General features: G+C 48.3%; 1 protein-coding gene across 1 annotated transcript; it reads left to right on the top strand.

The window, feature by feature from the left end:
- Positions 1–35: 35 nt before the first annotated feature.
- Positions 36–2,039, top strand: LOC309969032 (stomatin-like protein 1; the record flags this gene model as incomplete). Its single annotated transcript, XM_082850555.1, has 3 exons — positions 36–264; positions 730–942; positions 1,471–2,039. The coding sequence occupies 3 exons, from the start codon at positions 36–38 to the stop codon at positions 1,662–1,664; spliced, it is 636 nt and encodes a 211-aa protein (XP_082706681.1). The 3' UTR covers positions 1,665–2,039.
- Positions 2,040–12,333: the final 10,294 nt, after the last annotated feature.

Raw genomic sequence — 12,333 nt, 5'->3', positions numbered from 1 at the left:
CTGCCTAAAGAACGTGCTCTGGAAAGGTTTGTTGCATGAGTGCCATTTCTCCCCACACCATCCTGCAGCTGGAGATCAACGACGTGACCAGGGCCTGGGGGCTGGAGGTGGACCGCGTGGAGCTGGCAGTGGAGGCCGTGCTCCAGCTGCCCCAGGACAGTCCAGCTGGGCCCAGCCTGGACAGCACCCTGCAGCAGCTGGCCCTCCACTTCCTGGGAGGAGGCATGTCTTCAGTGGCAGGAGGTGCCCCACTCCCCGAGCCAGGTAAGGAGCCTCGGGGAAAGAGTGAGGGTGCTCCCCGGGGCGCTCAGCTTGGTGTCCAGCACAGACTGAACTTTGCTACTTGTTCCCTTAACCAAGCAGCTTGTGCAGTGCACACCCCGCCCAGCTGTTCAGGCCACCCCGATTCTAGAGCTGACCAGAGCTAAGGCAGTGAGAAGAGTCCAGGTGTCTGAGTGTGTGGAGGCCTTTGGGAGCCTCCATGGGAGGAAGCAACAGCATCCAGCAGAGTTTTGGATTCAAGGCTGGAGTAGCTTAGAAATGGCATTTGGGGTTATGGCTAAAATCTCAAGGGCAGCTTCTTAGGAAATTGAGGAGGAAACTGAACGTGGGCCTGAAGAGGGTGTAAGACGGAACTGCCGCGAAGGTACGGAGGCCACACGTTGACCTTGGCAGCACGTTGACCTCCTTCTCTCTGCCTCCCTCCCCAATCCCCTCGGCCGCCCCCAGCAGATACCTTGGATATGGTGAACGAGGTTGAGCCGTCTGCCCCTCATGGTGGTGCCGGGTCCAGCCCCAAGCAGCCAGTGGCCGAGGGGCTGCTGACGGCTCTGAAGCCCTTCCTGTCTGAGGCCCTGGTCAGCCAGGTCGGGGCCTGCTACCAGTTCAATGTCGCCCTGCCCAGTGGCACCCAGAGCATCTACTTCTTGGACCTCACTACAGGTGCAGCTGCCCTCCCTGCTGTCTTCCTTCCACCCGGGTTGCTCGTAGCCCCGACCACCCACGGTCCTTTTTCAGACTGGGCCCTGCTCCTGCCCCCAGTTTAGGGCAAACCCATAGCAGTCAGGGGCTCCGATGCCATTTGCAGACAGTGACTACCCAGGCCTCGGTCTCCCTGCCCTGTCCTCGTCAGCAGGATGACTCAGATGGCCGAGCTTCCTGTGCCAAGCGCCCTACACACGTTGCGGTCCTGTTCACGGCAGGCTCAGCGCTGAGCATGTTTTGTGCGTTATCCCACCTACTTCTCATCATCAGCGTATGATTTAGGGAGTATCATCGTCATCCCCATTTCACCAGTTTGGAAACTGAGGCTCTGAGCGGTCACACAGCCAATGGGACTTGAACCCAGGGTATTAGGATTTGAACGCTTAACCACTATTTCCACCCCTCCCAGTGGGACATGCTAACCTCTTCTACCCCCTGCAGCATAGTCGTCCCCCTACTAATGCTCAGTTTTCTTTCTCCCTACAGGGCAAGGGAGGGTGGGGCATGGGGTGCCTGATGCCATCCCTGATGTGGTGGTGGAGATGGCCGAGGAGGACCTGCAGGCCCTGTTGTGCAGGGAGCTGCGGCCCCTGGGGGCCTACATGAGCGGGCGGCTGAAGGTGAAGGGCGACCTGGCCGTGGCCATGAAGCTGGAGGCTGTCCTCAGGGCCTTGAAGTAGCAGGTTTGGCTGACTGTCCATAGCCCAGCCCCGAGCCTGGCACCAAGCCAGGGGGGCATCTTGGAGGAGGAGTCATTGACACTGCACCTTGGATTGTTGAGGCCCTGAGAAGTTTCAGGCCCAGCAAGAGCCAAGGAGTGGAGGCTGGGAGACCCTGGAGACTGGGAAAGGCCGAGTCAGGCGGCCCTGCCCTTCTCATCCACAGTGGTTCTCTGGACAAGCCTTTGCTGATCCTGGTCCCCTGCCGCGTACCCGGTCTGAGCTGGGTGCACAGCGCGATGACAGGAGAGCCAGGCCTGCTGTGCTGTGCTGCCTGCCTGACTGGAGAGCCAGGGCTGACAGAAACAGCCTGACAGCAGCTGCCTTGGTCCCAGTGTGAGGGAGCAATGCGTGCCGCTCGGGCTCCAAGCTCCAGAAGTGGGCTCAGAGAGGCTGGAGGAGGGAGAGGGACGGCGGCCCCCGAGAAGAGGCCCCTGCGGTGGGAGGGGTCTGGGGATCGGCTGGGTCTGCCCTGCTGATTGCAGTCCAGGCCCAGGCTGGGGGGATGGGGACAGGAAAGAGTGGGGCTGGCTGCTCCCCGGCTCTGCTCTTGAAGACGTCTGTCTTGACTCGTCTCCCAGCTCGGTCTTGCATGCCTGACAGACTGGAGCCCGGGGCAGCATGAAGGAGAGCCCTGCTGTTGCTTTGCTTTCCGGAGGTTTGAAAACCTCAAATAAATGTGATGTTTACAATGTATTTGGAGAGAAATAGGGGTAATGGAGGTGGGTCGGAGGGTCTCTGAGGTGATGCCCCTGCTGCCGGACCGGGGCCCAGGCCCTGAAGGGTGACACAAGCCCTGACAGTGCTCTTCAATCACCCACAGTTCCACTTCCTGCCGAGGGCCTCAAAGCAGGCAGCAGCAGGGCACTCTGTTTCCCTTTATAGTCAGGGTAGAGGTTTGGCAGGAAAGAGGGGGTGTGGGTGTGACAGAGCTGGTCTGGCAAACAACCTAATGAAGGCAGGGCTGGGGGCTCGTATCACATTCAAGAGAGGGGTAGGAGCTGCTATCAGCTGCGCCTCCTGTTATACCCCTGGTCACTGTTTCCCTACTGTTCTGGCCCAAAACTCAGGGACCCCAGAGAAGGGGGGCCTTAGACATCTCAGGTTCTGAGAAATGATGAATCTCACATCCTGGAGAGACTTGTTAAAAAAACAAAAAAAACACAGAAATTTGAGGCTCCTCTTTGAGGAGCAGCCTCCGGCTGCGATCTGGCACCAGGCCTTCCCCCTCGGGGCCCTCTCCAGCTGCCTTGGCACCAGGCTCCATCCAGTTTGCCCTTTTGTTCCTGCCAGTGCCCGCCTTGGCCTCTTGTAGAGGTAGACCAGCGTAGACCAAACCACCATTGGGTTCAGGTTTCAGCCCCAGGGCCCCTTCCTGGAGGGCCAGAGCCCCAGGTTGCTGCCCCTGCTCTGTCCCTCTCTCCACTCCTGGAGGCCGCCCAGCCAGGGCTGCCTGTTCAGAAGCCTTCCCTCCAATCCCCACCGGCCACACTCCCGCTGCCCGTGAGCCCTGGTGGGGCATGATCTTCTCTGCTTGGCCTGGGCTCCCCCTCTACTTTGGCGCTGTCGTTGTGCCTATTCCCCACTGTGTCTGTCACTGTTCTTGTGTAAGTGCCTGCCCTCCCTGCTGGACCATGAGCTACATGCCCGAGCCATCCATCACTGTTCCCTCCATTGTTACTGCACACAGTGCCCCAGGGGGAAGAGGGGAAACCCCACGCATCTTCCTCATGAAAGCTTAAGGGAAACCAAAACTCAGATCTTCTTTGTGGCTGTTGGAGGATCAGCATCACAGGGGAAACAAACTTTTCTAGATGTCTGTGTGGGTGGAGAGCAAAGCCTGCTGCCAGCCGTTAATACCCTCCTGTCCAGGGGAACTCATTCCTTGGGGAGGCCAGCACTCCAGGAAAGGGAGCCCACAGGTTCAAGGCCTCTGAGTTTCGGAGGACCCAGCAGACTTTGTAGTCCCCAGTGGGTGGACGAGGGGCACCTAATGGGGCCAGGGTGTGGGGAGGGAGGGAGAAGGGTGTCCATCAAAGAAGGCTTCCTGAGGAGATGTTGCCTGAGACTCACAGCTACATGGAGATGAGAGAAGAAAGGAAATGGGGGAAAGACATTCGGTAGAGGGGGAAAGTCCCTGTGAGAGCACAGGAAGAGGTAGTGGGCACCTCCGATTTGGGAAACTGAAACCTAAAGTCTGAAGGGGGATGTATGCAGGGATTTTGGGGGGACTGACGCTGTGCCAGGTATGCCCCTGTACTGCACTAGGCACTTCCTATATTTGTTTTCCTCAAGATAACCTGATGAATAGTGATAAAGTTATATTATTATGCTATATTGATATATAATGTATTATTCTGATGTTATTTTAAAATAAGTATTTAATTTTGAATAGAGAGTTTTAAAAAGGCATGCTATGAAAATTGTCCCTCACACTCCTGATTCCATCCACATATTTTCAAACAGGTATCCCATGGTATTAGTTTCTTGGTTATTGTTCCAGAAGTTGAGGTTTAAAAAAAATACATTTACAAGAAAATCCAAATATATTATTCTCTGGACGGGGGTTGCTTGTTTTTTATTTTTTTTACAGAAATGGCAGCATAGCAAATACAATGTTGATCTGTTCCCTTAACCTTACAGTTGAGGATCTTTCCGTATTAGCACACCTAGATTTTCCCTATTCAGTTTTGTAGTTACATAGGATTCCATTGAATGGGCGTATCATAGTTTATTTAACCTGGTTTGCATTGATGGACATTCAGATTTTTTGTGTGTGTTTTGCTATTTCAAACAATCTTGCAGTAATAATCTTTCACATACGCTATTTCACCTGTGGTTGAAGTTCATCTGTGGGATAAAGTCCTAGAAAGGAAATTGCTAGGTCAAAGCATTTCTAATTTAATATTGCCCAAATGCCTTCTCTGGGGGTTATTCTAATTTACGCTCCCATTATCAGTGAGTGAGAGTCTGTTTTTCCTCATAGCCATGCCAGCACAATGTGTTTTTAAACTTTTGGATTTTTTGACAGTCTAGTAAGTGAAAAGTTGCATCTCAGTATAATTTTTTAAAGTTGTTCAATTGCTTATTGCTTTTTAAGACTTGGATTTTCAGTCCCAGCAAAAGCAAAGGGTTTTTGCTGTCTTTCTCCAGCGTTTACTTTTTAAAGTATGATATGATAAAAATGCACCCATTTTAAATGTGCTTGATGTGTTTTGACAAATGTGAACACCGTGTAACCACCAGCCACCGCAATCAAGATATAGAACATTTCCATCAACTCACGTAGCTCCCTTGTGTCCCTTCCCATTCAAGCCTCGCTGTCCCCGCCCCCGCCCCCCCAGGTCCAGGTCACCACTGGTCTGCTTTCTGTAACTTTGATTAAATTTCATCTTTCTAGAGTTTCGTACAAGTGAAACTATACCGTGTGTACCCTTCTCTGTCTAGCTTCTTTCCCTTTAGTGTTCTTGAATCATCTGTGTTATCATGTGTATTTGTAGTTTGTTCTTTTTTATTTTTAGTGATATTCTGTTGTATGGATAGATGTGTACAATTTATATATTCATCTGTTCATGGACATTTGAGTAGTTTTCAGTTTTGATTGTCAGACCTCCTCTGAACATCTGTCTGTGTACAAGTCTTCGTACGGATATATGTTTTCATTTGGGTAAATACTCAGGAGTAGAATTTCTGGGTCAAGAAACTAACAAACCAATTCCAAGATAGTCGTGCCAACACTTGGTGCTGCCAGTCTTTTTCACTGGGTGTGACTGATGGCTTTGAGCCTCCTTTGTGCTTATTGGGCATATGTCTTCTTTTGTGAAGTGTCTGTCCAATATTTTTTCTCACTTTAAAAAATGGCTTATTTATCTTATCAGTATAGATTCGTATTAGCTTTAAGACTTCCTAGTAAATCCTGGATACATGTTTTTTAGCACATATTTGGAATATTTTCTCTCAGTCTGTAGCTTGCCTTTCTAACTTCTTAGTGCTTTATCTTGAAAAGCAGTAGATTTTAATTTTGATAAAGTCCAGTCTACAACTTTTTTTTTATCCAGTTTTTTTCCCTAAATTTATTTATTTAATTTATTTTTGGCTGCGTTGGGTCTTCATTGGTGCGCGTGGGCTCTCTCTCGTTGCGGCGAGTGGGGGCTTCTCTTGTTGCAGTGCACGGGCTCTAGGTGCGCAAGCTTCAGTAGCTGTGGCTCGCAGGCTCTAGAGTGCAGGCTCAGTAGTTGTGGCACACGGGCTTAGTTGCTCTGCGGCATGTGAGATCTTCCCAGACCAGGGCTCGAACCTGTGTCCCCTGCATTGGCAGGCGGATTCTTAACCACTGCGCCACCAGGGAAGCCCTATAACTTTTCAATGGTTAGAGGTTTTGTGTCATTTCCTGGATGTCTTTGCTCATCTTTGCTCACGGTCTTGAAGATTTTCCCCTATGTTTTCTTCTAAAGTCTAAAAGTTTATAGATTCAGCTATTACTTTTAGGCTTGTGATCCATTTTGAGTTACTTTTTGTGTATGGTATGAGATAAAAGGCTGAGGTGTTTCCCCCCCCGCCCTCCCCCCCATGGGTATCCAATTATTCTAGCACTTCTTGTTGAAAAGATACATTTTCCCCATTGGATTACCTCAAAACTTAAATTTTTTCATTTCTCTTATTTTGTGTGAAGTTGAATATTTTGTAATATGTTTAAGAGCCATTGTGTTTCTTTTTCTGTGAACTGTTACTTCATCTACTTTGTCCATTTTTTTAGTGTTGGTTGTTTCTAGTTTTGTTTTGACACCTGGGAGCTCTTTAAATGCTAGGGAGATTAGCTGTTTTTTATATGAGTTGTAAAAATTTTTTAACCCAATTTGTTGTTTGTATTTTGACTTTGCTTATACTTTTCCATGAAATTTGACAAATGTATTTGAAATGACATATATTTTATTTTATGGCTTTTAGGTTTTAAGTCATAAGAAGAACTTCCATTCTGAGATCATAAAGGAATTCCATGTACTCCCATTATTTTATTTTTTACATGTAGCTGTTTGACCCACTCGGGATTTAAATGAGCATAAAATATAGAACCACATTTTTTTTTCAATGCCATGTATTTCTGTTTGTCTTGGGGTCCATATCTGGGTTTTCTGTTGTGTTCCACTGGACTAATGTTTGTCCATGCACTGGGGCCACATGGTTTTAATGATTGAGGCTTCATAAAATGTTTAATATCTGTAAGATTAATTCTTTTTAATACTTCTTAAGAAATTCTTCCTGGGAATTCCCTGGTGGCCCAGTGTTTAGGACTCTGTGCTTTCACTGCAGAGTGCGTGGGTTCAATCCCTGGTAGGGGAAGTAAGATCCTGCAAGCCGCGCAGCCCGGCCAAATTAAAAAAGAAAAGAGAAGAAAAAGAAAAAAAAAATTCTTCCTGCCTGTTCTTCTTCTTCTTTTGTTTTTTTAAAAATAAACTTTAGAATTACCCAGTCTAGTTAAAATAAATTGTTTATATCTTTATTGAGATCATGTTAAATGTGTGAAGTAACTCAGAAAATTGCAATCTTTATGACACTGACTCTTCCTATCTGTGAACTTGGCATGTTTTTATGTCTTTTTTTAAATGTTCTTCAGAAGTTTTACAGTGTTCATATTGGTCTTGAACATTTCTTATCAAGCTTATTCCCAGGTACTTTACCTTTTCTGATACTATTACTATAAATAAGGTCTTTCCTTTCATTATATTATCTGATCAGAATGCAATTTACTGCTCTGTAGGAATTCTGTATGGTACTAACTTAATTCTTACCTTACCAGCTGTATTGTTATTCATAGTACTTCATCTTCAGTATACAATCACCTGCAAACGTCACCTCATTTCAGTGCTTTAAAATGCTTTCTCTTGTGTAATTGCATTGGTTAGCACAGAGGTGGGTAATTTTAAGGTGGAAGTGAGAGGGTATTATGCTGAGGGGAAAGATCCAGTAGGGAGAGAGAAAGGGAGACTCTAGAGGAAGAGACGGGAATGGTATCCTGAGCCCTGATGGAGAGATTAGCTGTGGACGAAGACTGACAACCTCCCTCAATCCTGGAGAAAGAAGGGAGGAAATAAGGATGGGGGCAAACCCCACCCCTCCCCCCACGCACAGCCTAGCACATGGGGACGGGGTGGGGTAGGGGTGCGGCTCTGGGATGTTTATTAACTGTAACAATTTCAAGGGAAAGAAGTGCTAGTGGTAAAATCTTAGTCATTGGGTCATTCACACAGGCCTCGCAGGGTTAGCCTTTCGGTGGGGCCTCCAAGCCAAAAACCATGAAATGAGAGTGTTGAGGGGGTGGGGACTTGGGGAGATTTGCGTGTTGGAGGGGTAGCTGGAAGGAGAAGTTTTCTGGCTCATCGTGGTGAGTGGTTCTTGATTCCCATCCTAGGCCAAGTGGAGTCCAGCTCCCCAGCCAGGACAGCAAGTCGTTTAGTGATGGCCACAGGCCAATGTCTTCAAGACTGACAAAGAGAAACTGGGAGTGCGAGGTGATCCTAGAAGGTGGCCAGGTAAGGACAGTCCTGTAGAACTAGGGTGCAGAGCTGGAAGGGAGCAGGAGATGATTGGTCCACAGATGGGAAGACCAAGGCCCAGAGAAAGCCTTCGCAGAGGGATTGTGGCATGGCTGGGCCCAGAACCTATGTCTCATACCTCCTAGCCCATGACTCTTCCTCTACGTCAGTGGGGGCCATGGTGCAGTGGGAATGGCTTAGAATAAAGGGGGTGTCAAGATCCTGGGGCTTTGTGTTGCTCTGCTAAGCCCTACTCCACTGTATGGGGATGGGTGTGGACTGTGTAGGGGTGGACAGAGAGGGGCACATTCCCCATCTGCTGCCCCAGATTCTCTGCCACTCAGCCAGGAGAGAGGCTGGAAAGAGAAAGAGGAAAGGAGAGAAGACAGGGAAAGAACAGAGAGGAAAGGGAGGGGTGAGGAGAGGGAGGCGACTGAGGATAAAAGGGACCTGCCCACCACAGTCCTCTGCTGGGAGCCTCTTCCCCTGGACTGTGCTGTCATTGACTTTCCAGAGCCTGGCACAGTGTCTGCCATATAATGGGCACCAGCAACTGGTTTTTATTTCTTAATAGTTATTTCTCTTTTTTTCCTTTAATTTTTTTTGCGCATCGGGTCTTAGTTGAGGCACGTGTGATCTTTCGTTGTGGCGCGGGCTCTTCGCTGTGGCGCATGGGCTACTCTTTAGTTGTGGCGTGTGGGTTTTCTCTCTCCAGTTGTGGCACACAGGCTCCAGGGCGCTGTAGATTGCAGCCTGCGGGCTCAGTCAGTAGTTGCCGCGCCTGGGCTTAGTTGCCCCGCAGCATGTGAGATCTTAGTTCCCCGACCAGGGATTGAACTGTGTCTCCTGCATTGGAAGGCAGATTCTTAACCACTGGATGTGCAGGGAAGTCCCAGCAGCTGGTTTTTAAAATGGACTTGTTGAATAAGATGAAGCAGCATTAGATTTACCGAGGAAGATGGAGGTAGAGAGAGACAGATAGAGGACAGAGGGAGACAGGTGGGGATAGGGAGAGAGGAGAGACGGAGGGAGAGACGGAGGGAGAGACTGAGGGAGAGGGAAAGATAGAGACAGACAGAGGGAGGCTGGAAGATGAACAAGGAGAGACAAAACAACAGGGAGACAGGGACAGCAAGAGGAAGTAGGAGCCAAACCACTGTGCCTGGCACAGGGCCCAGAACAGGGCCCTGAGAGTCACCCCTGAGGAGCAGAAGATGCTTGTGAGGAGGACACTCAAGTGGTCTCCCGGGCGCTCGTCCTCCTGGTCTGAGTCTCCGCTCCTTGAAGGGAGCCCACAGAAGCCCAGTCATGCGCTTGTGGCACCATCTTGTGGCAGTTTGGGAGATGGCTGGTTTTCTCTTTCCAGATGTGCTTTCAAGGGCTGGGAAGGATCTTGGGGACAGAGGAGTTGCCACTGTGGAGAAAAAGTGCAGAGCAGAACCAGAGCCTGAGGTGCAGGCCTAGGAGATGCTCACCTTGCCTGATGGTTCCCATACACATACACACATCCCTGTGTGCACCCAGGCCCAGGGCGGGCTGAGCGGTGATGGGATTAGGGAGGGAAGTGAGGGACAGGCAAGTGCGAGAATGTGGCCAGGAGAATTGGGGGAGGTTGACCAGAGTAACCAGGAAACTGCAGATCATGGAGCTAAATCTGCAAAATGGGGCTAATTATATCAAAGGCCATTTTAAGACCTTCCTAGGATAAGGTGCTATTAGTTTTGGAGGTTCCTCCCCCAAATCAATTATTAAAATGCACAGAATTGCTACATTAAATATATTACTGTAAAATAATATGAAGTGATTTTCATAAGTTTGCCTTGGAAATTATTTGGCTAAGAGTAATTCATTCACGGTATAATTATCTGCAAGTTCTCAGCACTCCGTGGGCATTCGTTTGCATTCTGGAAGTCCTTGCAGAGTTTTAAAAAATCTAATCTACAAATTATTTTCAAATAGAATGAAATTCTTATGAACACTACATTTAATGGTTAAAGAAATTGGCACAGAATTAATGACATAAATTAACAATTGATGACAGTTTGTAGACATTTGATTAAACATTTATTCATTTGGGTTATTCTGTAGTTTTTGTATTTTGGAGTCAGACTTTTCTCAGGTTTTAATCATGTATGTAGGTTCCTGAGAAGCTCTGGAACTCTGGGCACTGTGTCCCTTGGGACTACCTTACCTGAACAATTAAGTGGCCCTGATAATACCTACCCTGTAGGAGAGCTATAAAGAATAACAATGGGATAATATATGAAAGCATTAAGCACAATGCCCAGTAAACTCCAAGCACCCAATAAGAATTAGCAGATGTCATTCAATGTATCTGCACACACGCATAATCCCCTATTCTTTTAATCATTCATTCTAAAAAGTTGTATTGGGCACTCACTCTGTGCTGGACAAGGCAATGTCATAGGTGTTGGAATGGTAGTGAATGAATAAACCAAGATGCCTATCCCTGTGGCATTTACATTCTAGTTTGGAGAGCCAGACATGAACAACAAGCATTAAGAATAAGAAAGGACACGGGTACCGCATGAGGGCCTGCTCATCCGGAATGGATTTTTACACCCATGCTGATCGGGATACTGGGCTGGGAAGAACTGCAAACAGCCTCGATTATCCAAACTCAGCTTTGGCACCTTAAAAACCGAGTCTGCGACTCAGGCACAGGGGATGAAGGTTCCAGAGGGCAGCTTATGTTGATACCAGCTCCCCTGATCACTGCCCCTTCGCCTAAATATACATTATTAAAAAAAAAGTCATACAGTATGTTAGAAGGCCACCGGTGCCTTGAGAGAGGGCCTGGCATGTTTTGGAACAGCACGGAGGCCAGTGTGCCTGGAGTGGAGAGCGGGGGAGAGTGGGAGATGAGGCTACAGGTGAAAATGGGGCCAGTTCATGTGGAGCCTTGTAGCCATTGTAAGGACTCTGTGCAGTGGGATGCTGCTGGAGAGTTCTAGGAGAGGAACTGACTGTACAAACAGACAAGGGCCAGACCACATATAAAAACAACTCTGATCCTCAACCTGCAGCAACCTGCCAGGAAACCAACCCCTCATATGCAACAGTCAGCCCCGAAAGCCAGCCTGCCGGAAGTCAGACTCGCAGGAAGCCAGCCTGCTATCTCGAGTGACGATCCAGGAAGCAAAACAATAACTTCCGTAACAATCAGCCCCCAGTGGTCAGGACTCGATTAATAACTCACAGCTTCACTAATTTTTGTCCCTGCTTCCAACTTGGGACCAACCAGAGAAAGCCAAATATGCATCCCTAACCAATCACATAGGCTGCCCCCTTCTGGTCAGCCCGCCTCCAGCTCCTGGGGCTCGCAGCCCCCGGTCAGGGCATACCTGAAGCCTTCCCTGTTTTCCACTATAGAGCTTTCCACTTCTCTGCCTGTCTTTGAGTCTCTGCCAAAACAGAGCCATAGTGGCTGACTCCCTTGCAAGCTCCGAAAAAATAGAGACCCATTAAGAGGCCGTTGTAATAATCCAGGCAAGAGATGATAGTGGCTTGGACCAGGCTGGCAGTAGGGCAGGCGATTAGAAGGGATTGGATTATAGTTATGCATATTTTATTATTTTTCTTTTGAAATTATAGATTCACTAGCAGTTGCAAAGAAATGCACAGAGAAGTCCCATGTGCCCCACTCCCAGCCATCCTAGCATCTCATATAACCACAGAACCGCATCAAAACCAAGGAACTGACATTGGCATAATCAATCGAGTTTACTCAGATTTCACTGGTTATACGTGCATTTATTTGTGTGTGTGTGTGTGTGTGTAGCTCTACACAATTTTGTCACGTGTGTAGCCTGGAATAACCACCACAGCAATCAAGATGCTCGATGGTACCATCACCATGAGATCCCTGGTGTCACCCCTTTATAGCCACACCCCTCCTTCCTGTTCCTAACCCTGGCAGCCACTAATCTGCACTCTATCTCTGTGATTATGTTACTCAGGATTGTTGCATAAATGGCATCACGCGGTATGTATTCTTTTGAGGTTGGCTTTTTCACTCAGCACAATTCCCTGGAGATGCATCCTAGGTGTTGCCTGTGTCAGCAGTTCACCCCTTT

Source organism: Leucopleurus acutus (assembly GCF_964270905.1).
Source record: "Leucopleurus acutus genome assembly, chromosome: 1".
In the NCBI taxonomy this organism is placed as follows: Eukaryota; Metazoa; Chordata; class Mammalia; order Artiodactyla; family Delphinidae; genus Leucopleurus; species Leucopleurus acutus.
Note: the sequence above shows the minus strand (reverse complement) of the source record. Positions and strands in the feature narration are given on the sequence as shown.